This window comes from Vulpes vulpes, chromosome 14, assembly GCF_048418805.1.
Source record: "Vulpes vulpes isolate BD-2025 chromosome 14, VulVul3, whole genome shotgun sequence".
In the NCBI taxonomy this organism is placed as follows: Eukaryota; Metazoa; Chordata; class Mammalia; order Carnivora; family Canidae; genus Vulpes; species Vulpes vulpes.
This window is the reverse complement of record NC_132793.1, coordinates 31,919,225-31,945,044: the sequence shown is the minus strand read 5'-3', so window position 1 is coordinate 31,945,044 and position 25,820 is coordinate 31,919,225. Positions and strand designations below refer to the sequence as shown.

Below are 25,820 nucleotides of genomic sequence, written 5' to 3'. Positions count from 1 at the left end.
ATATCAGATAAAGGGTTAGTATCCAAGATCTATAATGAACTTGTCAAACTCAGTGCCCAAAAAACAAACAATCCACTCAAGAAATGCAGAGAAGACATGAACAGACATTTCTCCAGAGAAGACACACATGGCCAACTGGCACATGAAAAAATGCTCCACATCTCTTACCATCAGGAAAATACAAATCAAAACCATTTTATACCAGTGAGAATGGTGAAAATTAACAAGACAGGAAACAACAAATGTTAGAATGTGGAGAAAGGGGAACCCTCTTACACTGTTGGTGGTAATGCAAGCTGGTGCAGCCACTTTGGAAAACAGTGTGGAAGTTCCTCAAGAAGTTAAAAATAGAGCTACCCATGACCCAGCAATTGTACTACTGGGTCTTTACCCCAAGGACACAGATATAGTGAAATGAAGGGGCACGTGCACCCCAATGTCCATAGCAGCAATTTCCACAGCCTAACCGTGGAAGGAGCCAAGATGTCCTTCAACAGATGCATGGATAAAGAAGATGTGGTAAATATATAGATGTGATATATATATATATGTATATATATATATATACACACACACATATGCACTCACACAAAATGGAATATTACTCAGCCATCAGAAAGGATGAATATCCACCATTTGCTTTGATGTGGATGGAACTAGAGGGTATTATGCTGAATGAAATATGTCAATCAGAGAAAGACAATTATATGGTTTCACTCGTATGTAGAATATAAGAAATAGTGCAAGGGATCGTAAGGGAAGGAGGGGAAACTAAGTGGGGAAAAATCAGAGAAGAAGACAAATCATGAGAGACTCCTAACTCTGGGAAACAAAGGATTGCTGAAGGGGAGGTAAGGGGGAGGACAGGGTAACTGGGGGACTGGCATCAAGGAGGGCACTGATATGATGAGCACTAGGTGTTACACTATATGTTGGCAAGTTGGAATTCAAACTAAAAAAAAGAAAAAAGTCCCACATTTGCTAACAATTATTCAACTGATCTTTTTAAAGGTTTTTAAACATAATCTCTGTACCCAATGTGGGGCTTGAACTTAACCTTGAAATCAGAGTCAACTAACCTTTTTTTTTTTTTTTAAGATTTTCTTTATTTATTCATGAGAGCCGCACAGAGAGAGGCAGAGACCTAGGCAGAGGGAGGAGCAGGCTCCCTGCAGGGAGCGGGATGGAGAACTCCATCCCAAGAACCCAGGATCACCACCTGAGCCAAAGGCAGACAGACACTCAGCCACTGAACCACCCAGGCGTCCCAGTCAACTGACCTTTTAAAAAATGAATGTAAAATACTTCCAAAACCATTATAACGGCTGAATATGTTAATGTTCAAGCAAAAACAAGGATTCCACTTCTAAATTCGATTCCATTTTAAATTAAGTCATCACAGGCTTTACGTACTTGGTGTAAAGGGCTAAAGCCTATATTACACTGCATGAAATTCTGTCATGGGCTGAATGAAACCCCACCTGGAATGGTGATGGACATTCCATCTCTCCACCCATTTTACAGAGGAGGAAACTATCACTGCCTTGACTGTTTCCTTAAACTACTGCACCCTTCGACCTCAGCCCCACGCCTGGCACGTAGTGAACACTCGACAGGTATGTGTAACATGAACCCAGGAGGCGTGGACAGGCTGTGTACATTGCCCAAAGTCACCCATCCTTCCAGGGCGCCCCAGCTTTCTTTGGGAGTAAATCCAACCGGAAGGCCACCTGGGACACCAGCTGTGACCCTGAGGTGAGCCCCTGGGACACCAGCTGTGACCCTGAGGTGAGCCGCCGGATGCCGGCCTGGGGCGTGGCCTTGCGTCGCGCGGGTCTTCCCTGGGGGTGGTGTGGGGCGGGGGGGGGCGGGGGGTTTACATCACCCTCTGACTCAGATGGGCCGCCCTTGTTTCTTCCACCTGGCCATCCCAGGTCCCCCGGGCTCTTTATTTTTTATTTTTTAGGATTTTATTCATTCATGAGAGACACAGAGAGAGGCAGAGGCACGGGCAGAGGGAGAGGCGGGCCCCCCCGAAGGAGCCCGGTGCGAGACTGGATCGCGGGCCGCGGGATCGCGCCGGGGCCACGGCAGCTGCTGGAGCGCGGAGCCACCCCGGCGTGTCCCGCCCCCAGGCTCCTTAAAGGGGCGGAGGAGCCTCGGGGCAGAGGCCGTCGCGTGGGGTGGCGGGCACACCTCAGGGAGGGCGGCGCTCGGACTTCAGCCCCCCCCCCGAGTCCCCGAAGTGCCTCGGACCCGGGGCTCTGGAGGCGTCCTGCAGGGGCGGGCTGCAGAGGTCGCCGGAGGGGCGCGGGCGGAGCGCTCACGGCGCTGCGGGGCGCTCTTCTCCCCGGGAGCGAGACCCGGCAGGCCCGGGCCGGGCGAGCCTTCACACCCCGCAGGGCGGAGACCGCGGCGGCGGCGGCGGGGGCGGGGGCGGGGGCGGGGGCGGGGAGCCGGCGGCTTCCCTGCCGCGGCCGCGCGCAGCCCCGCGGGCCCAGCCGAGCGCCGCCGCCGCCGCCGCCGCCGCCGCCGCCGCCGCCGCGAGCTCGGGCCCCCGCACCCCGCTTCGCGCGCGCGGCCTGGGGCGCCTCTCGGCCCGGGCTCCGGGGGCGCCGCGTCCACGTGCGCGTCGGCGAGGCTGCAGGCCACCGGCGCGGGGAAAGCAGGTGGGTGCCGGGGCTGGGGGGCGGGGGCTGGAGGTCCCTGCGGCTTCCTTTCCGCCGCGCCTGGCACGTAAATAGCTGCTGAAAGGCAAATAACGTCCCCGGCGTGTGGCCGCTTTCTCCGGCCTTACCTGTCTGGCCTTGCAAAATAGCCTCCAGTTAGCCTCGGGGCTGCCCTTAGGGGTCAAGGACAGGTTTCTGTCCAACCCACCTCACTCCCTCTGGCCCCAGGACCCTGCAGAACCGGCCAGGGACAGGCGGGGCGGCCTTTGGACAGACAGACACGCTCTCAGAACTTCAGGGGAAGCGTCCGGGGCCGTGTCCCTCCTCCTGCTGTCTGGCTGTCTGGCTGCCTGTCCCTCTGCCCTCCTTTGTTGCATTTTCTGCAGGCCAGGAGGACAGGAGGAGGCGGACAGCTGGGCCTCCCCCAGGGAAGGCGGGGCGGCCGGTGCGGTGCGCTTTGCTTTCTGTTCTGGTCTCCTTCGACGGGCTTTCCGGTTGCAGTTCGCTGCTCCCCTCAACAAGTAACAGCTTGCTGCGAATGAGAAGTTCACTCAGAAATGAAGGTGCAGAAAGATAGGAGAGGAATGTGGGGAAACCAGGTTGTCTAATTTTAGCTTGAATTTCGCTGTAAGGGAGTCACTATATATTGCCTACATGAGAAGTGGGGGGGGGTTTTTTGGTTTCAGAGAAGTGTTTTGATTGCCCAAGTTAGGAAAAGACCAATGTCTGACCCGGGAAGGAGTCACTTTAAAGTACAGACTTTTTAAATGGCTACACCTCACAGCATAGCATTTTAGAAATTGTGAGGATCTTAAAGTCAGATCAGTTCAGTGCCACATTATGGGGTTATATTTATTGCTTCCTCACTGGGAAAGATACTAGTAGAAATGCTAAGAGAAGGCTCTTGAGTTTAGCTCATGTGGTTTGAAGAGGTTTGTTTCAGATTGGTCGCACCTTTATCAAGGACATGTCCCAATGTAATGGTGGAGAGTTTGGAGTTAGAAGGACCTGGATTTCTGTCTGGGCTCCACCGTGTAACTTGCTGCATGACTTCCAACAAGTTGCCTAACCTCTCAGCCTGAGTTTCCTCATTTCTAATGGGATTGCTGAGCCGAGGAAGGAACCACAAATTAGTGGTTCACATCCACAGCACCAGCTAAGTGTATAACGTAACAAGATACTTGAGCCTGATGATGACAGTAAAGCGAGTGGTTAGGCCCCATATAGTCATTACGTAGCATTCACTGCTCATGCAGGTCTCCAAGTGTGCCTCTGTGCTTGGGGAGGTGCAAGCATTACATCATTCACACAAACACAAGGAGCTACTTCTGAACCGTGAATTTGATTTGAACAAATAAAGTCTGTCCTGAGCCCATTCAGATTTGCAGTGTATCTTTTTGTATATTTTGAGATTCTCTTATGCTTTCAAATGTGAGCAGTTTCAAATGCGCACAAAACTGGTATGACCAAAAAAAAAACTGGTATGACATTGGTGGTGTAATTATTGACTATTAAAAATAATTATCCTCAGGTGTCACCACAGTCCCTGGCTTAATATTGATTTGGGTAGATGGAAGGCAGGAACTGAGTTCTGAAGCCAATTTTTCACATGGCTGTTTGGACTCAAAAGTGTGAGCCATAGATCAGTGTTACCTGGAGCTTATTATAAATGCAGGGTCTCCACCTCTACCCCAGACCTGCTGAGCAGAATCTGAGGTTAAGAAGATCCCCAAGGGACTCATGCACTTTCCATCAGAGAAGGCCCTTCTTAGGAGTTTGAGTGCACTGATGTTTCTCAAAAATAGGCCTTATGAAAACATGGATTTCTCATAAGCTGTCTTTACATAGTAAAGTGAAAAAGATGTGTTATTATCATTTAAATGGCCAATTTTTATTTTAAATATTAAAATAGGAGAGGTAGTATCATTTGCTTTCTTTTAAAAGTAACACAGAGCCATCATTTAAAGTTCTGCCAATTTTGGATTCCAGGGTTCCTGTTAATCCTCGAAACATTTCAGTTTTCATACTGCTTAGCTTGCTTTATTTTTGTTCCTCTGATAAGAGGAAAATTCTGGTTTTGAAGTTCTCACCCCATCTGTATCTTCAAGAGTGGGCTTTGAATGTCTGTCACTCCTATTTTAAATCTTTTGCCAGAGGTATGTCTGAAACCTTAAATGATGCACTTAATTTATCGACTTTTATATGATATAAAATGATAGCTCTAGTAAGTCAAATACATGACAATAATTATTAGTGCCCTATATCTTCATATGTAAACCTACATATTATATGACTGAAATAGAAAACTATTTTGCTATACTTCCATTTTCATATCAGATGTCATCAATATTTATGGAAGGAATATAATAAAATAGAGGAAGATATTAATGGCATCCTTTTCCAAAGTAAGCTTTATCAAGGCATAATTTGCATATAACAAAGGCATCAAACTGTACCTTTAAAATCTGTGCATTTTTGTGGTGAGCACAGCATAACATATAGAGTTGTTGCATCATCATATTGTACACCTGAAGCTAATGTCACATTGTGTGTCAACTACACTCAAAGAAGAATCTCTGCAGGGGTACCCGGATGGCTCAGTCAGTTGAGTGCCTGACTCTTGATTTCAGTTCAGGTCTTGATCTCAGGGTTATGAGTTCAAGCCCCCAACATGGAGCCTACTTCTTAAAAAATCTATGCATTTTGTTATACACAAATTACACTTCAGTGAAGTTGATGTTTTTTAAGATACCAAGGATTGCCATGATTTGTTGCCTGCTGTCACAATAGTAGTTCAGAGAAAGTCAAGAGAGTAGACAGACACAAAGCAAAGATTGAGGCATTGATTGGGCAGCCACAGAAAATCAATAGGCCAGTGCTCCTGGGGGGGAATGGAAAGATAAAGTCACGTAAATTTGGAAGGCCTGGGACCATTTCTATAGGACTTTTTGTCTTTAAAGTTAGGATGTTAAATTTAATATCTACTGACAAGCTCCAGTTTCCTTCTCACATTCTAATCTGTGTCTGCTTTTTTTGTGTGGCAGATACCCGCCTTTGCCACGATGCTCTCATCCAGCGACTTTGTATCGGCTTCTTGGGAGCTCATTGTCAGAGTTGATGATCCAAATGAGGAGGAGCAGAAAGATGTCACGCTGAGAGTGTCCGGAGACCTGCATGTTGGGGGAGTGATGCTCAAGTTAGTAGAACAGATCAGTAAGTTACTGTTTATTTATGGTTTCCCTATGTTTAAAAACCTCTCTATCGCTAACAGTAAATGGCTGATCCAGATTGTCTGACCATCTAAGTTGTTCTGCTTATGACTCTTGTAATAGCTCGGAGAGTAAGCCCCCTCCCACAGGAGAAAGAAAAATAGAGGATCCTGCAGAAGCCATAAACTGAACCCCGCCTCCCAACCACTCTTGTAAAAACTTGAGTCTTTGGTGGCAAACTAAAGCTCCCCAGTGGGTATAAAACCATGTTTCGACAGCCCTATCCCCCTGGTGACATCTAAGGTGACTTCAGGTAGCACGGCATTAGATTGCTGTGTCGATTCTCTTGTTAATGTTTGATTTTTCAGTGATAAAGTCAGTTCAGTGCTAATGGGTCTTTTACCATATATCCACCATGCGCTACTCTCTCTGTATAAATAAAGAAAGAGAAGCCTTAAGGGTCAGAGTCTTTACATCAGGAATCAACGTGATTAACCTGGAACTTAGTAGTGTTCTATTTTCTCTGATTTGTTTTATCTTCTATCTCAGGTTGTCCAGATGTTGACTTTTCATTTACACTAATGAGATAGAGATTTTTTAAGTAAGTCTTCACTGAAGTATAATATGGACGCAGAAAAGTGTGCTTATCATAAGTGTCCCAATCAACAAATTTTCAAAGTCATGTAACTTCCACTCAGATCAAGAAATAGAATATTACTGGGATGCCTGGGTGGCTCAGAGCGTCTGCCTTTGGCTCAGGGCATGATCCTGGGGTCCTGGGATCGAGTCCCATATCAGACTCCTCGCAGGGAACCTGCTTCTCCCTCTGCCTATGTCTCTGTCTCTCTCTGTGGTCTCTCAGTGAATGAATAAACAAAATCTTAACAAAAAAAATAAAAGAAATAGAATATTACTGACTCCCCCACCCAAGTATCATGTCTGACCCCTCCCAGTCACTGTCCCATCAAGGGAAACCATTATCCTAAATTCTAACACCATAGGAATAATTTTACTTGTTTATAAACTGATATAGGTGGACTCGTGTAGGATATACTCTTATGCATCTGCTTTCTTTCACTTAACATTATGTCTGTGAGATTTACCCATATTGTTGCATATAGTTTTGGCTCATTTACTCTCATTTGCTGTGTGATATTCTATCATATGATTATGCCACAATTTACCCATTTACCTATTGATGGGCATTTGGGTTGTTTCCATTTTCAGGCTCCTACAGATAGGGCTGCTATACTGCATGTCTTTGGTGAGTATATAGAGGCATTGCTGTTGGGGTATAGCTCAGAGAGGAATGACTGCGTAATAGGACTTTCTAAAATAGTTACAGCATTTATACTTCTAACAGCATTGAAAGAAAGGTTTTCTAACATAAAGTGAGAAAAAGAGAAACTTTTTTTTTTTACAAAACAAATAAAAGATTGAATATTGGTTCCAACATTGACAAAAGGAAAAGATTCAACTTCAATGTCAGCATTGAAGGAGAGAAAAGAGTTGATGCTGACATCAAGAGAGAGAAAATATTCAGCTTATCTCAGTGTAGACACTTTGGAAACTGGGAATCTGGTGGTACTGGGATAAAAGAGCTGGACATTATAGAGAGGGGGAAGTGTCAACTTTAAAGTCCTTCTGTGCACACCTTGGGAGTTACTGATAGTCCTTTGTGATCCAACGTGGAAGGATTTGTTTCTAGTGGAGAAATAATCTTGATTAAAGTCAAATGCCCCTGGCTTTCCTAGAAAGGACCATGGCACTAAAGGGCCTTAGGGAAAAGAACTCGGGCTACTTTATCAAGAACAAAATGTGTTTGTGTCTGTTTCTTTCACTGTATTTAAATACAGTCATGATAAGGAAGGTTCAGTCTCTGTTTTCTACCTGCCCCACCTTAGAGAGCCCACTGTCAAAGGAGACAGGCAGCCGAAGACCATTTGTATGTTTCAGCTCTCACACACAATGGAATGGACCCTAGAGTTCTCTCTTGTTTCACTTCATCGTATTTTCCACTTTTGCAGAAATATCCCAAGACTGGTCAGACTTTGCCCTTTGGTGGGAACAGAAACATTGCTGGCTTCTGAAAACGCACTGGACTCTGGACAAATATGGAGTCCAGGCAGATGCAAAGCTTCTCTTCACCCCTCAGCACAAAATACTTCGCCTCCGCCTGCCGAATGTGAAGACAGTGAGGTTGCGAGTCAGCTTCTCCGCTGTGGTTTTTAAAGCTGTCAGTGATATCTGCAAAATCCTGAGTGAGTACCCTGGAGAGGCCCCGTGCCCTTTGGACTGTTAGTAAGGGAGGACAGGAAAATTATATGTGCTTTCTGCCTACAAGCGGTTGGTTTTACAGAACACTTCTCTTACTAGGAAGCATACTTTTCAAGCCCAGTTCTGGGGACTTCAGCCATGTAAGTAGAGTTAAACCAAATGGAACATCATTGGAGTAAATCAGATTCATTTCCCCAGAGCTTAACACTATTTTTTAAGCTTATTTATTTATTTATTCATGAGAGACACAGAGAGAGAGAGAGGCAGAGACATAGGCAGAGGGAGAAGCAGGCTCCCTGTGGAGAGCTGGATGCGGGGCTCCATCCCAGGACCCCAGGATCACGACCTGAGCCAAAGGCAGGTGCTCAACCACTGAGCCACCCAGGTGCCCCAGCTTAACACTATTTCAAAACAGATCTGAAGACAGAAAAAACAAACCCATTAAGAATTCCCCCCCCAAAAAATCATTCCTCTAAGCCATACTAATATCATTATATTTAAGACAAATAAGAAGTTCCATTAAATCGTCATCACCATAGAGCTGATGTATCTTTATTGTTTTTGAGATAATGGTGTTGCAATGTCTTAATTGTTTTACAAACACTTCACTACAGGAAATACCGTATCCACAAAAATTATTTGAGGAGTTTATTTTAAGCAGGAAGGAACACTTAATTATGGATTGAAAACTAATTCTTATGGTTTTAACAATCATTAAGGACAACACTGCCCAAACCATTTATCTGGGGAACCTCTATAACGGAAGTGAACGCTGTGTCATGAAGGTTTTCTTGTTTTATATTCTTTGAGAGTGTGTAGGCACATTCTCTGGCTCTAAGACAAAGATTTGGCATTTGAATACAGTATTTACAACATACGAGTGAGTAATCTGTCTTCCCCATTAAACTATCAACTTTTCATTCATTCTTTCAACAAATATATATTGATTAAGTAGGCATTGTGGCAAGTGCTAGGGATTGGTTAGCAATAAAAATAGTCCCAAACCCCTTCCCTTCTTGAGCTTACATTCTAGGATGCAGAGACAGAAAATAATGAATGTAAAAATAATTTAAAAGTAAGAAAAATAAGATATTAAAAGGAGTTATTGGGATCCCTGGGTGGCGCAGCGGTTTGGCGCCTGCCTTTGGCCCAGGGCCGCGATCCTGGAGACCGGGATCGAATCCCACGTCGGGCTCCCGGTGCATGGAGCCTGCTTCTCCCTCTGCCAGTGTCTCTGCCTCTCTCTCTCTCTCTCTGTGACTATCATAAATAAATAAAAATTTAAAAAATAATAAAATAAAATAAAAAGAGTTATTTGGCAGAGAAAAACAAAAGTAAAGCTCTAATAGTATACGCAGGATTAGGAGTTCCAGTGTTGGGCAATGGAGACTGTGATGGCATGAAATAGGGTGAAGGCAGAAACCATTAATTGAGCATGCCCGTGTTCCTAACACAATGCCTGGCACACATTCACTGCTCATTAATTGTTAAGTGAACAAACGAATGGAATCTGCCGTTACAGAGCTCACCACCCCAGTGCCCCTCAAACTGGCATTGCTAGTCATTGTTTTTTTTTTATATCTATTCAATGGAAGCTAAATCAAATTTAGCAATATGATGGATTTTCTTACAAAGAGAAGACAAGACACAAATCTTGGGCTTGGAGATGCAGGTTTGGTTTGGTTTTGTTGTTTTGTTTCTAATGCTCCTGCTGGAAATTCTGATTCATGTCGTGGTCTCATACATAAATTATGCATTTGGAATGGGCACAGGTGTGTACTGCAACCTGACAATTGAGCATCCTTGGTTACAGGGGAAGAGGATGGAGCTAAACTGCTAGCCTCAGCCTCAGGACTAAGCAGTATTTAAACTGAAAAATGGCAGCACCTATGGAATCAGTACATTTGCCTCCAGGGAAGCTGCTTTCAGACTAACATCCACATTTCCGTGGCTTTTACTTGGAATCATAAAGCAGCCCAGTGTGGTTAATGGTTACCAGGAATTCTGATTGGCAATGGCAGTTATAAACATATCTGATGAATGGGAAAAATGGAAATTATCTTGGGTTTGAGTGCTCCAGAGGCAGGCCCTGAGACAAGAATTCAAGCACAGGGACACCCAGTGGCTCAGTGGTTGAGCGTCTGCCTTTGGTTTGGCTCAGGGCATGATCCCAGGGTCCTGGGATTGAGTCCCGCATCAGGGTCCCCGCAGGGAGCCTGCTTCTCCCTCTGCCTGTGTCTCTGTCCCTTTCTGTGTGTCTCTCATGAATAAATAAAATCTTAAAAAAAAAAAAAAAAAGAATTCAAGTACAAACATTTATTTTGGGGTGTGGAGGTGATCCAGAAAACACTGGTTGGGGTGAGGAAGTAAGACTGGAAAGACAAGGCCACCAATAAGAGAGTATCACCAATCCAGTTGCATTTGGGGCAATCGGGGGCTTCTGGGAGATGATGTAAACATGCTTCAGAGCTCTCCCTGCCAGGGGGTGAGGGAGCAGGAGTCTTGTCAGTCATGGAGGGCTGCTCTTGGGAAATGTTAATTCTCTGAACTTGTTTGGCCTGTTACATGAACATTTGGGTAGTGCAGACTGTGGCATCCAGAGCAAGCCCTCGGGCAGAAAGACACTTGTCCTAGCTGCCACTAGAAGTCGTATCAGGGTACACTGAAGTGGTGAGGGCCAAGAGGAGATGGGCAGGGCACCAGTGCTGTCTGCCACAGGGATGAAATTAGCAATTGGGCACAGTATAAGAGACAGGTCTCAGGAACTATGATCTATAAAGAAAAAGGTGGGGTTCTTTATTGTTATTAAAAAAAAAAAACTAGAAAAGAAAAAGAGGGAAAAATTGGTAGTAAGTAGATGACTAGGAACAGCAAGTACTGGTGGTTGTTGAAGCTGGGTGATGAAAACATGAGGGGGCCATTCTCTTTGCTTTGGGTATCTTTGAAATATTTTCATGATAAATTAAAAAAACAACTAGAAATTTTATTGGACTAAAGCTATCTCCACTCTTTGACACCCCCACTGCCCCCTCCACACACACACACACACACAACCGTTTTAGGAGTCTCTGGTCTGTTTCTTTTTCTTCTATTTCTTTTTTTTTTTTAAGATTTTTAAATTTTATTTATTCATGAGAGAAACAGAGACAGAGGTGGAGATATAGGGCAGAGAGAGAAGCAGACTCCTTGCAGGGAGCCTGATGCAGGACTTGATCCCAGGACCCCAGGTTCATGACCTGAGGCGAAGGCAGACACTCAACCACTAAGCCACCCAGGCATCTCTCCCCTTCTATTTCTACCAAAGGGATGTAATCTAGTAACATTTACTTCTCAGGAATTCCCTGAGCAATCATTTCAGATGCCTAGCATGACTCTTGAGTCTTAGATGTGATTTACTTTTTACTTTTTTTTTTTTTAAGTTTTATTTTATTTATTTTTAGTAATCTCTTTGCCCAACGTGGGACTTAAACTCACAACCCTGAGGTCAAGAGTCACATGCCCCTCCAACTAAGCTAGCCAGGCACTCCCTCTTTTTACTTTTTGATAGGTTTTCATTCTTCTTTATATTTATTTGTTTGTTAGATATTAGAAGATCAGAAGAACTTTCCTTGTTAAAGCCTTCTGGTGACTATTTTAAAAAGAAGAAAAAAAAAGACAAAAGTAACAAGGAGCCCATAATTGAAGATATTTTAAACCTGGAGGGTTCTCCAACGACTGCAGGTCCACCAGGTATGATTCATGACAGATGTTTTATTGTTATGTTTCATTCTTGAATCCAAGGATTTTTTAAATCCCAAGAAATCTCCCTCCCCTCTATTCCTCTTTCCCTCATCTCCCTTTTCTTCCCCTCCCCATGCCCCCAAACAAAGAAAGACTAAAATTGCAGGATTTCTGTGATGAAGAAAGGATATGCAATTAATTTTAGAACTCACAGAATTTTTTAAATTAGGTTTGTTTTGTAGCTTATTATTTTTTTTAAGTAGGCTTCATGCCCAGCGTGGGGCTTGAACTCATGACCCTGAGATCAAGAGTCACAGACTCTACTGACTGTATACCTCATTGTTTTAACCTTGTATATTATATTCTGATGAATGCAAAACCGTAGGGAAATTTGCTGTGAATTTGGGAGAAAAAGAAATTAGTTGGATCACTCAAATATACTTTTCTCTTCTTGATTCTATCTTCAGGTGACTCTTTCCTGAATTCAATTTTATTTTGCATTGGGCATGTAATGAGAGGGCAGGTAAAAATTCTGGAAAGACATAATCCTTGTCTTTTTATACAAAAGCAAATCAATCTCTAGCTTGCTTGCAGCAAGAGTCTTCTTGCATAGTATATTCCAATGCAAAGAATAAAGGGCACTTTTCCCATTTTCCTTACACAGACTGCATAGTGTATAAACTCCCAACTATCTGGGTTCTTAAAATTGGCAAGTACTGTTATTTGTTGAAAGGATTTGCCCAAAAATATAGTCTGTACATACACTCTTGGGAGATCCTCTGTTCTCTGTTGGTGCCAAAACTCACAGCTGAAACAGATTTTTGAATTATTTTTTAAAGGTTTTATTTATTTATTCATGAGAGAGGCAGAGACTGAGGCAGAGGGAGGAGCAGGCTCCTCACAGGGAGCCTGATGTGGGACTTGATCCCGGAACTGAGGGATCACGACCTGAACCAAAGGCAAGCACTCAACTGCTGAGCTACCCAGGCATCCCAAATTTTTGAATTATTGACAAGGAGATGGTCCCCAACATTTGTCTGGGTTGGTTTTTATAAGCTTTTACAGCCTGTAAGTTCTCTGCCCTTCCATGAGTCCTCTCCCATCAGCCATAACTCATCTCCTTAGTTTAAATGGTACACAAATTCACATTCAAAATCCATTTTAGTATAAGCAATGTTAGTCCTTATTTTTCCAAAGATTCCTCCCCTTGAACCTCATCTCATGGTGTATGCTTCCCTTCACCTTTGCAGTAAGTCCTGGCTTATACAGTAAAACCATGACTCCCACATATGACCCCATCAGTGGAACGCCAGCATCATCCACCATGACTTGGTTCAGTGACAGCCCTTTGACAGAACAAAACTGCAGCATCCTGGCATTCAGCCAACCCCCGCAGTCACCAGAAGCGCTGGCTGATATGTACCAGCCTCGGTCACTGGTTGACAAAGCCAAGCTTAACGCAGGGTAAGGACGGGGCTCTGCTTTGCTTCTCTCTGTTCACAGCATCTGTGAAGTGATGTTGATACAGTAAGAAGATGCCACAGAAGTGGGGGAGAGGGGGTTATTTAATTTTTAAGTTAGCATGCCTGGGGATTGTACACGATTAGCAAAAGTCAACGCCGCTTTTAGCTATAGAAGGGGAAACTGCCACCTTTGGTCATTGCCATACATTTAAAGTGTGACAACATTTGTGTTCAGGTAACTCAATGGATTGTCGTATGTGAATACAAATTCTTTGTCCCTGTCTATGTGCAAAGTGCATTTAGTGGGATGGAGATCAGTTTTAAGTGGCAGCGGGGAGATCCACGGTGGCTCACCGGGCCAACATCCCCCAAGGGGACATCACATCTCCCTTTAAGTATTTTAATGTGTCCTTCAGCTCTGAAGTCATCTTAGAAAATATACCCAGACCACTTCTCAAACCACCATTTCTTTCACTCCCCTCCCCTGCCTCGTTCACCAAATAAAGTCATTTGTTCATAGCATTCCACTCCCTGTGAGAGCTGGCCCAGCAGATGTCCCAGTCCTGTGTGCTCACATACCCCATCCCCCCTTGGTGTACACACACTCTTCTGTCACTACCTTTGCTCTGCTCCAGGCCTCTCCTCCTTTCATCCTGCTCAAGCTGGCCCCTGCTTGTCCTGTAAAGAATCAATGTAAACAAAATATATATAGAAAAAGCACTTGGAACGTTATAAAAATTATAATATAAAATGCAAATATAAGCTATTATCAAGTCCTCCCCCTTGTAAGGTTTTTGGGTATATTACTCGGGCTTTGTTCAAAGAAATATACACACACTTATATTTACATATGTGTGTGTATAAATGTATATATGTATATAAGTATGTATATAAACATATTAGGTAATACTATAACGTGTGTAAAATCGATTGACTTAAAAAAAATCGATTGACTTTTAAAAGTCATCCTATTGTTTTCTAGTTGGCTGGATTCTTCACGTTCACTTATGGAACAAGGCATCCAGGAGGATGAGCAGCTGCTGTTACGATTTAAATACTACACTTTCTTTGACTTGAATCCCAAAGTAAGATCCTTGCTCTCTTCTCTCTCTCCTTTTTTCAATGTCAAGGCCTGGAAGTGTAAAATTGAGTCATTTAGTTATCAGAATTAGGGTTAATCTGTGTAATCTTTTGTGTAACTCTGCAAGGTTAGACCAATGAATGTAAACTGTCTTTAGATTTTCATCTTTTAGTTTCTAACAAGCATGGTCAGCTGCCCAGCATGGTTTGTGCCACCCCATCCATCCACGTGAACGAAGGAAAAAGAGGAGAGTGGCTCAGAGAGCTGGAGTCCTTAATGCTTAGGGAGGAAGGAGCATCAGAGCCAGGGTTAAGAGCAGGTTTCTGTGAATAAGCCAGGACCCCATGATGGTGCGTACCACACTCCCCATCACAGGGCTGATTTGGAGATGAGAAAGAGGCACCATCTGAATGAATGAATGAATGAATGAATAAATAAATAAATAAATAAATAAATAATAAATGAAAAAGGATGGACCCCAGCTGATTATCAATTCTCATTAAGTACACATCTGCCACCTGAAGTGTACTGGGACAACTGAGTGGTGAAATAAATCCTCTGAATTTCTGCCCCTTCCTTGCCCCTGTTTGGCCAGTTTGTGGAGTTGTGAGTCAGCACTCAGCTGGCCAAATACAGAGAATATAAACTGAGCCATAGGCTCTCCGAGTGCACAGGGTGATTTTATCCCAGTTCCATATGCTTGTTGCTCTTTTCCATTCATTGCCAGGCACTTGTTTGAGGAGCCTGCCTCAGGCCACCTCTTCTGTGTAGACTCCTTTCTCATCCACAACAGTGATTCTGCCTCTCATGGCACTGTCTTCTCCTTGACCCTGATTTTTAAATCTGGTCTTCAAAGGTACATCTCAAGTTGCACTGCTTCCTCAACTGGCTTCTTCTTCAAAATAAGCCCTGTTCCTTGTCACTTCTGTGCAGTTCCTTTCCAGTCTTTGGTTTAGATCTACCTTAATACCCATGGACCTGGCTTGTGACTAGAGCATGTAACTTTCACCAAATCATGGCAAAAGAGCAAATTTTGGCTCCTCTATAAAACCTTCAGGAGAAACTACAGCTTCTCTTAAAAAGGAGGGGGTTTTTGTTTTAATTTTTTTCAAGGGTGCTATGAATGATCATGTTTTCTCAATTGGTAAGGAGTTCTCTCCACATGGCTCACAAACAAAACCTTTTTGAATCTAATAGCCAAATAGAAGCTGTCAACCCAAAAGTAACAGGAAGACTCAGGCTTTGGGGATATGGCTTTGGGGCATAGGAACAGTGATCCCCAACCACTTTAGAGTTCCCTTCCCCTCTTTTCTAGAGTATGGAATGCTATAAATATAACCAAGTTTAGTTCCAACTTTCTACTAGGTGCTGAGTAGATAGAGGAATACAGAAACTTAAGATGCAGTTCATGTTTTCATAGAATCTACAATCAAATCAAGAAGAGCAAAGATAGCACCCATAATGCCATTGTAAAACAGACAAGACATCCTACAAATGGGAACCGAAGTGGATAGTAGAATCAGGGAGCTTCTCCAGCTTTCGAAAGAGAGATGCAGGGAGGCTGTAGCACCAGGGTTACAGCTACTGATTAAAATCTCAGATATACAAAATACTAGAATATACAAAATTTCAAAAATAATATATCTTAAAAATACAAAACCCAGAATCCATAAAAGATTGGTACTTTTTCATAAATCAAAATATTATCCACACCCAAAAACTATATACAAAGTGAAAAAGTCTTTGCAACACATACTATAAACAAAAGGCTAATATTCCTAATAAAGAGCTCCCAGAAATCAATAATAAGACCAACACCCAGTAGCCTAATGAGCAAAGAATATGAACACATAGTTAAGAGAAAAGGAACTAGGATGGCTTTTAGCCTTGTATTGGTAAAGATCAAAAAGCTTCACACACTGTCTTAACAAGAGTGTGGAGAAAATGGCTCTCATACCCTGCTTATTGATCACAGTGCAAATTAATCTGATCCTTATGGGAGGTAATTTGGCAATATCTATCAGAATTACAATTCTACATAGCTTTGACATAGCAAATCCTTGGTACTTATACCACAGTTACATTCAAATATGTGGATCAATATGTCTGTACCCAGGAACAGTTATTGCTACATTATTTGAAGAAGAAAATTGGAAACTCCCTAAACATCCATCAATAGGGAAGTGATTATATACATTATGATATATATATAGTGTTGTTGCTAAGAAGAATGAATCAACTTTCTTTTGATGTAGAACAAATTCAAGGTGTTTTATCAAATGAAAAAGAACAAGGTACAAAACAGTCCATAGAGAAACCAGCATTTGTAAGGAACAAGGAAGAGAAGGAGACTTTTTATTATACGTTCTTTTGTCTCTTTAGAATTCATTCAAAATTAATTCCTTCAGTATCTATTATCTGTTATTTAAATATGTGAATAAAAAATTTTATAACTCCAATAATTCATAGTATTTTTTAAAAGTTCAATAGAGAAAAGGTACATCAGTTTGTTTGTTTGTTTTAAGATTTTTTTTTTAAATGTATTCACGAGAGACACAGAGAGGCAGAGACACAGGCAGAGGGACTCAATTCCAGGGACATTGGGATCACAACCGAAGCCAAAGAGCAAAGTCTTGGGTTTGATCCAATGTCACTTTAATTTCAAACCCATCTCTTATTCCCTAAGAGATCATCCATAGCTCCTTAACCTCTCTGAATTTGCCTAACACACCTTTACAAAACTGTAAAAAGGGGATACTAACACTTACCTCCTGTATTTGGGGGGACTACTTAATTAAAAAAATTATAAGAGTAAAAAAAAAAAATGTTCAACCACTGAGCCACAAGGTGCCCCAGGCACATTGATTTTAATAAGAGTCCTAGAGAATACTGGATTTGTATATATTTACATATATATTTATATTTATATGTATTTATATATACTTCATATATATATATTTATATATAATACTGAATTAGCTTCCTCCCAGCTAATAGGGAATCCTCCGTGATTAGATCTAAATAACTCTTTACTGAGAGAGTTATAGGAAGCAGGTCTTGTTATTTGTTCGTATTGGTGGTTGGTGGAAGGAGAGAGGGGTTTACTGAATTGGCTGGATGAGGAGAAACAGGGATTCAGGCAGTAGAGGAGGCAAAAACCATGTGCTTCCAGTCTGGGATTTCTATTTTCAGTAAACCAGATGACAAAAGAAATCTAGGGCTAAGGAAGGGGAAGAGGAGCCAATCCCCACCAAGGGAAAAATTTGTTTCTAAGTTGGGGAAACCACTGAGAGAGTTTTCAGAAAGAAAAAAAACCTATCAGAATGCCTGTTAATAAGTGACCCCTGAAAACCTAGGACCTCGTGATGTTCTAGAGTCTCAGGGGGAACATGAAGAAGGCCCCAAAGAAGAAATTGCAGAGCTCCGCTGGCTGCCCCAGAGAAAGCCAGTGTTCCTCCGTGGGAGCCCGGGTTTATCCTGTCCTTTATAACACCTTGTACTAGATCCTGTTCTCCCAGTGTCAGTTTGTAAATGTAAGTAACTTTTGTTTAACCAGTATTCTCTCAAGGAATTGTTTTATTTGGCTTTGGGGGGGTGGTAGGGGAGTTAGGTTTGTTCAGGTGTGGAAGCGATTACTTTTTGTAGATCTTCAATGAGTACCTTTGAGAGAAAAGCCATATCGAGTGATTTAACTTACTCTCACTAAAACTCCTACAGAATGAGGATTATAGACTCACTGGTGGACAGACAGACAGACATTACAGGCCAATTCAGATTTTACTGGCAGATTCAGATTTTACACACACTATTTAGATTTTGTCCTAAGAGTTTATTTATTTATTTTAGAGAAAGAGAGCATGAGCAGGGTGAGGAGCAGAGGGAGAAGCAGGCTCCCCACTAAGCAGGGAGCCTGATGCAGGACTTGATCCCAGGACCCTAGGATTGCGACCTGAGCCGAAGGCAGACACTTAACTGATTGAGCCACCCAGGCACCCCTAGGTGTTGTCTTTCAACTGTTTGTGAAGCAGAGGTCTTTTGTGGGGGGCAGGCGTTGTGGGTTTTGGTGTGTATGGTGTAAATTTTTTTAGTTGTTGCATCTTGATTGCCATGTCATTTACATGCTATAAAATTCTAATGTAATGGTTGTAGTACATTCATATGGTTGTGCAACAGTCCAGCTGTGAAACACTTGCATCACCCCAAAAGTTTCCTCGTACCCCATCCGTGGTCAATCCTTGCCCCCAGCCTTAGCCCACCACTGGTCTCTGCTTTCTGTCTCCAGCCCTACCTTTTCTGGAAGTTTCACATAGGTGAAATCATACAGTGTGTAAGCTTGCACATCTGGATCTTTCACTGGGCAGGTATCTGAGGCCCCCCTGTGCTCTCACGTGCCCCAGGAGCACGCTCCTTCTACTGCTGCACCACATCCTCTTGTGCATGAGCCCCATTTATCCGGTCACCAGTCAAGGGACACCGGAATGTTTGCAGTTTGGAGTTGTCATGAACAATGCTGTTGTGAATATTCTCACGTGTGTTCTGCTTGGGTTTGTCTGGAGAGGCTAGTGGGGCTAGCTCCTGAGGGGTGCCATGCCACCTGGCAAAGTTCCCAAAGCAAAGACAGACTTTCTTAAGGTCCTTAGCCTTACAGCTCCCAGCCTGCCACACATTTCAGTTTGCATTTGTCTTGCCTTGACCGTGTCCTGAGCACTGCTGGAGGGAACATGCCTCCATGGAAGGTTCCGTTTCCCCCTGCACCTTGTAGCAGTGCTATTTGCTGGTTTGGGCTTGCTGTGGATCTTTATACCCCTTATCTCACCTTTTTTCTAGTGTGTATAAGGTTAGTGCAAAAGGAAAAATAAACTAATGCTAACCAACCCGTGATAAATCTGTTTAGACAATCTATTTTTCTATTCCTCCTCCATATTTCCCTCACAGTCATTTTCTTTTTTTCCTAAGGATATAGTAAATTGTGTACCCATGGGAGGAAAAAAATAGGAGTTATGGTTTAATGGGTACAGAGTTACAGTTTCACGAAACTGAACTGAAGAGAGTCCTGTAGATAGGTGGGGACAATGGTTTTTTCCTACCAATGGAAGTGTGATAAAAGAGAGGAAGAAACAATGGAATCTGGCCTCTTGAAGAGGCTCTGGAAAATATTTTGACAACAGAAGTTCCAAGTTCAGAAGCAAAATGAGCTGGGGCAGTGGAAAGATAGGTGTTTCTTTCACTTACCTGAGCAAAGTTTCTTGCATCTGATTAACAAGGAATGGCTTCAGTTATTGCAGAGTTTTTGTACTGAGAAATATAAATACATGCCCCGCCCCCAGCCAACACACATCTATCTACCTGTTTCTTTCTTTAGTACGACGCTGTCCGAATAAACCAACTCTATGAACAAGCCAGGTGGGCCATTCTCTTAGAAGAAATTGACTGTACAGAAGAAGAAATGTTGATCTTTGCAGCACTGCAGGTATAGAAATTTCAGTACCCTTTCTCTGGAAGAAAACAAAGCAAATTTGTTTTCTGAAAGTTTCATTTTCTTCATACTGTTTTTGTTTTCTTCAAGGAAAGAACTGTGAAGGAAGCCAATTTAAATTTAAAATATTCTTCATAACCTACACAGGTGCCCTTCTTATATAAGGGCCTTATATAAGGCCCTTCTTGTGATTCTTATGTCATCCCCCCTACCAGTTCAACCAGTGATGGAGAAGAATCAAGTTGGAACATTGGCTAACCATAGATCTCAAAATAATTCAGATTAAAATGTCATTTCCCCTTCATAGGAGGGAAATCTCTTTCCAGGAGGTGTTTGGAACTACAGGGGAGTTGTCTGCAAAAAGAGGAAAGGGCTAATGGATGCGTTTGTGTTTATAACATTTCCACAACCTCTGTTTACATTGTAGTATCACATTAGCAAACTGTCCTTGTCAGCTGAAACACAGGATTTTACAAATGAGTCTGAGGTGGATGAAGTAGAAGCAGCGCTCTCTAATTTGGAAGTGACCCTAGAAGGTGGAAGAACGGACAACACTTTGGTATGAACTTCTCTGGTAACTCAGAACTGTGGCTGTGTTCTGATGGACTCTGACAAATGTAAATGAGCTCTTTTTTATCATAAATAAGAGAATATTTGACCTGATTTTGAAAAAAGAAAACATACTTGTCACAAGCTTAAAGCTAACAAAAACTGACTGGCTTTTCTCAGGTCAGTTCTGGAAGGGATTGTGAGATATGTTCAGTGCTATTAATGACAGTACCTTTGTATGTATTTCTTAGGGATAAGCTGTGGCATATGAGGGAAAGACTACCACCACCAAAGGCTTTTTTTTTTCACTCATAGGGATTCTGGAAGTTGTCCCTTCACTCAGATCAAAGAGAACTACCCAGTCTATTGTATGGCTGGCTATGAGAACTGGAGAAGATGCTTCACAGATGTAAAGCCTATTCTCTATTGACCTAGTCATGCCCCACAACTGGGCAAGGTTGACACAGTGGGGGCCTTTATTCTGGGACACCTTTTTGACTTCAGGAAATAGACAAAAACTTTCCAGTTATACAGAAATAATACAACTATTTTATCATCTCCTTATCCATGAAATGTGGCCAAAGGGTGGCTTTATAGTCGGAATGCCTCTCTTGTTTGAGTCATCTGTTGAGTGCCATACTTTTGTTTGGGATTCGTGGGAGTCACTGTTAGTTTAATCCACATTGAATTAGATAGGTGGATCTATTATAATTAGATATAAATAAGAGAAAAAAAATGAATCACTATATTCTATGTATTTAATGCCTGCTTCCTTATGATTCATTTCCTTAAAATGGGAAGTCGGTGTCATGCAAAAGCAAATACTTCATACAAACTAAATGCCAAGATTCTATAGCAATTCAGAGCCTGTCTCACATTTATAGGAGACACAGGCCTCATGAAATTGAAGTTTCTTTTGTTGACTTCCTCCACTAACTAGATATACTATTTATATACTCTGAGAATATACATATTCTCAGAATAAATGAAAAAATTCTCTCCTCCCTCCTTCAAAATCTTCATGTGATGCTAAACAATAGGCTTTTCATTTAGAAAGTAGGCACCAACCTACACTGCAGAATGAACTTTGAGCCAAGTTCCTTTTGAGAAGTTAATCAGTGAACTAGATGTAGCTAGATTTACTGGCTCTGAGGCAAAATTCGTAAAATACTTTGTACATAAAAGTAGTTTTTCTAACTCAACTTTTTAACTTGAATGGTAGTGCCCTGGTCACTTTTTTTCATCTCTTTTTTCATTGGTATGACACATGACACATACAGAAAAGCAGGAAAAAAAATAAAACAAAAATGTACAGGTTAACAAATGTGTATTATCACCCAAATCACCACCCGAATCAAGAATGAGAACTCTGCAAGTCCCCCAGAAAGCCCTGTGTGTGCCCCATCTCACTCCTGCCCACTCACCACCTGCTGGGGCAACTACTGGAAATCTGGCTAGTGTAACTGAGGAACTGAGTTTTTCATTTAATTTCATTTTAATTAATTCAGATTTTAATAACTCCATGTGGCGACTGGCTGCAGTATTGGACAGTGCAGGTATAGAGTCTCAACACCACCTAATTAACTGCTTATGAAATGTTATCTATTTCTCCTTAGGAGGACATTACTGATATCCCTAAACTTGCAGATAATCTCAAGTTATTTAGGTAAGTCACCCTTAAAGGGGAAGGGAATTATTCTTAACAAAGCCTTGCAGGTAGAGAGTCCAGGAATTTAAATTGAACCTGCACTAGACAGCTTCCTGGTTCAAAGGTAAGGTAAACAAGCATGATGTCTTTGGCATCAGACAGACAATGGGCTGAATCCTAGCTTGACAACACACGCTAACTAGCTAAGTTACCTTGGGCATTGTCATGTGCCTGAGCCTCAGTTTCTTGAACTATAAAATGGGGGATATACCTGCTCTTTGGTTTATTGGGGGGATTGAATAAAATAACATATATGAAGCACTGAGCATGGTACCTGGTTCATAGTAAACAGTGGTGCTCATTAACAGTGGTGTAAACATGACTGGTGTCAGCAGTTAGTGAACATATATGCTAGACTAGACTAGTCATCCGTGAGGCTTAAGATTTGACACCATGTGAAGGTTCTTCCATGGTTTAAAAATCAGTTGTCTCTAGAACTTTGGTCCTGGGCTTATACAGAGTAGTCAACTCGGTTTATCTACCTTTGCCTGTTAAAATGTTTCTGATAAATACCCCAGCCACATCAGATCAATCTGAAACTACTAAAAGGGCTGAAGAGTTTTTTATTTCTTGGAAAGAAAAGACTGCCACATTTGTGATGGTGCCAGGGTGTGTTAAGATGAAAAGAATAAGACTCCTTTGAAGTTCTATCAGTTACTCAGGTCACTTTATGGTTCGTTGACTTTTCTTAACAAACAGACACTTCAGTAGGCCAGTTGGCTTGAAAAGAAACACAAGTTGTTGATAATACATGACGCAAAGAAAGACTTAGAAAGAGTGAACAGTAAATAAAGTATAAATGAGAAACAAGCATCTAAAGGTAACAATTTTTGTCCCTGGGTTACTACAGGTTGCTATTTTTTTTTTTTAATGTGGTCTCATACAATAGGATCCTTAATTTAGCTTTTGTGGCATAAATGGTTGCAACCATACATATTGTTATCATCAGAGCTACAGAAAAAAAGGTAATAATTTGAATGCACGAATACGTCCTTAGAATTTTTTAGTAATCAGTCTTTTTTAAAACATTTTATTTATTATTCATGAGAGACACAGAGAGAGAAGCAGAGACACAGGCAGGGGGAGAATCAGGCTCCCCGTGGGGAGCCCGATGTGGGACTCAATCCCCATGCCCCAGGATCATACCCTGAGCCAAAGGCAGACACTCAACCACTAAGCCACTCAGGTGCCCTAGTAATCATTCGATGAAGAGAGTAAGTTGCCATATTCTCTGCCTAGAGGAAATCTGGCCCTTCACAAACCAAATAATGACAGCTCCCTTTATATAGATGTTTTCAGTGAAGGAGATGACATTCTGGGGTTAAGCCCTACATCCCCTTCGCTCTGGTGCGATTGCTTTGCTGAAAACCACAGAATTGTCCTCATGTTTCACAGTGGTCGCTATATCTGCCAAAGGTCTGAAGATGTTGACTTTAATAGATAATATAGTTCATGGAAGAAAGAAATGAAGGAGGAAGAGAAGGAGGGAAGAATTAAAGAAGAAAGGAGACAGGAAGGGGGGAAGGAGAAAGGAGACTAGAGCTCTACTCCTTCTCCTCAGCATTTGTGACCCTTAAAAACTCTTCATTTCCATTTCCTTGGGCTTCCTTTTCTTACCAGTAGAAAAGCATTGAGCTAGTCCTGTGGTTTTTAATGGATTTTTCTGTTTTTAACAGTGAAGCTCTTTTTTTCTAAACAAAATCTATTGAACTCACAATATAAATGATGGACTTTGGTTTCCAGCATCTGATCTAAATGCATCTGATCTAAGGCAAACTTCGGTCTTGCTATAAATATGTCTGAGAGCTAGATAAAGTAAAAATAGAGATCAGTGTTAAAGTGAGACTGGGAAAGTCCAGCTTGCAGGAAATACAGAGGGAATCTAAATCTACAAATGAAGCCTCCAACCCACAGAAGGATTTGGGCCACAATGTAGATTCTCATGGTTTGGGACTGGGATTTTAATCCCTGGGAGAGCTAGAAGATGAGGCTTCAGGCCTATTGTAAGGTTGTGACACAGGACTGAGGCCCATGCCTCAAGGCAGGAACTTGCAAGGGACGCCTTCTCTGTTTAACAGGGAGTAGAAAAACTGTCCATCTGCCACAGGAAGCTGTAAGGAAATTCATCCTTGCATGGGATTCTATGTGGGGAAATGAAAAGTCTCTCTGGAGAAATTGGAGCCAAGTCCTGTGCCACATGTGAATGTAGATCTAAATTTAAATGTCTTGTATGATAAGTGAATTCTGAAAAAAATAAAATAGAAACTGGCCCAGGACCACAAAACCTGTGAAGCACTACGAAATGTAATTACAAAAATACTTGGAGGGAAGTACTCACAATCTAGCATCTGTGGGTCTTCTAGAGAAAACAATAACCCCCTAAAAAATGAGCTCACAGTAAAAACTACCAACCATGGGAGTTCATGAACCACCATAAAAGAAAGACAGAAGACCCAACAAACAAGAAGATTAGTAGTTTCAGTAATTCTAGGTAATAGAACAATCTGAAAAAGCCATAAAATGAGTGTTTAGAATCCTTTTTTTTTTTTTAAGATTTTATTTATTTATTCATGAGAGAGAGAGAGAGAGGCACAGAGACACAGGCAGAGAGAGAAACAGGCTCCATGCAGGGAGCCCAACACGGGACTTGATCCCAGGTCTCCAGGATCATGCCCTGGGCCAAAGGCGGCGCTAAACCGCTAAGCCACCAGGGCTACCCAGTGTTTAGAATCCTTAAGGAGGGTGATGGGCACTAATATGAGCACTGGTGTTAGACTGTATGTTGGCAAATTGAATTTAAATAAATATTTTTTAAAAAAGAATCCTTAAGGAAATTAAAAGATAAAAATCATCATGAAAGAGAAGAGGCAATATTAAAAAGGAACCAAATAGAAACTCTGGAAATTAAAAACTTAGTTGTAGAAATTTAAAATTAAATAAGTGCACTGATTGTCAAGTTGAAAAACACAGTTAAGGGGCACCTGAGTGCCTCAGTGGGTTAAGCATCCAACTCCTGGTTTCAGCTCAGGTCATAATCTCAGGTTTGTGAGAGCAAGCCCCACCTCAGGCTCAACATTGAGCATGGAGCCTGCTTAAGATTCTCTCTCCCTCTCCTTCTACCCCTCCCCTCACTCACACAAGTATGCACTCTCTCTTAAAACAAATTAAAATAAGTAATAAAAATACAAACTCAGTTGAATAAAGAACACAAAAAGGTAGAAATGGAAAATGCTATAGGTAGGATGAAAAGTTTCAATGTACATCTACTAGGAATTCTAGAGAGAAACATGGAAGACAGGCAAGTATTCAAAAAAGAAAACTTAAGAATATTCCATAATTGTTGAAGACAAAAATCCTTAAACTCAGGAAATGTAAATCCCAAGCAAAATAAACTACCATAAATGAACATCTTACTAAGGCCGACCATTGATCAGAGAAAGTCTTTAGATCAGAAAGAAAAGACAGATTTCCTAGCAAGGAAAAGCAGTTAAGTGGGAGCAGAGTTCTTGTTGGCTAGGAAATCTCTTGAAAGTATGAAGAGAAAATCACAGTCAATCTAGAACTTTCTGCCCAACCAGCCTTTCAAGATTCTACATTATGCAAACCCATAAATATAAACCAGACAAGATACAATCCTACTACCAAATTACATACTTCATGAAAAGAAT

At 42.0% G+C, this 25,820-nt stretch overlaps 1 protein-coding gene across 2 annotated transcripts in view; it reads left to right on the top strand.

Annotated features, from left to right (window-relative positions):
• Window positions 1-1,700: 1,700 nt before the first annotated feature.
• FERMT1 (FERM domain containing kindlin 1) overlaps window positions 1,701-25,820 on the top strand; it is a 36,677-nt gene continuing 12,557 nt past the window's right edge. The window contains exons 1-9 of one of the 2 annotated variants that reach the window (XM_072736357.1): window positions 1,701-1,788; window positions 5,714-5,882; window positions 7,906-8,139; window positions 11,738-11,884; window positions 13,126-13,339; window positions 14,321-14,423; window positions 19,782-19,889; window positions 20,323-20,454; window positions 22,061-22,110. In XM_072736357.1, the coding sequence (XP_072592458.1) occupies window positions 5,732-5,882; window positions 7,906-8,139; window positions 11,738-11,884; window positions 13,126-13,339; window positions 14,321-14,423; window positions 19,782-19,889; window positions 20,323-20,454; window positions 22,061-22,110 (1,139 nt within the window). In that variant the 5' untranslated portion in view covers window positions 1,701-1,788; window positions 5,714-5,731. Of the gene's footprint in view, window positions 1,789-2,505; window positions 2,670-5,713; window positions 5,883-7,905; window positions 8,140-11,737; window positions 11,885-13,125; window positions 13,340-14,320; window positions 14,424-19,781; window positions 19,890-20,322; window positions 20,455-22,060; window positions 22,111-25,820 lie in introns of those variants that run through there. The other variant, XM_026012295.2, reaches the window with a different exon arrangement.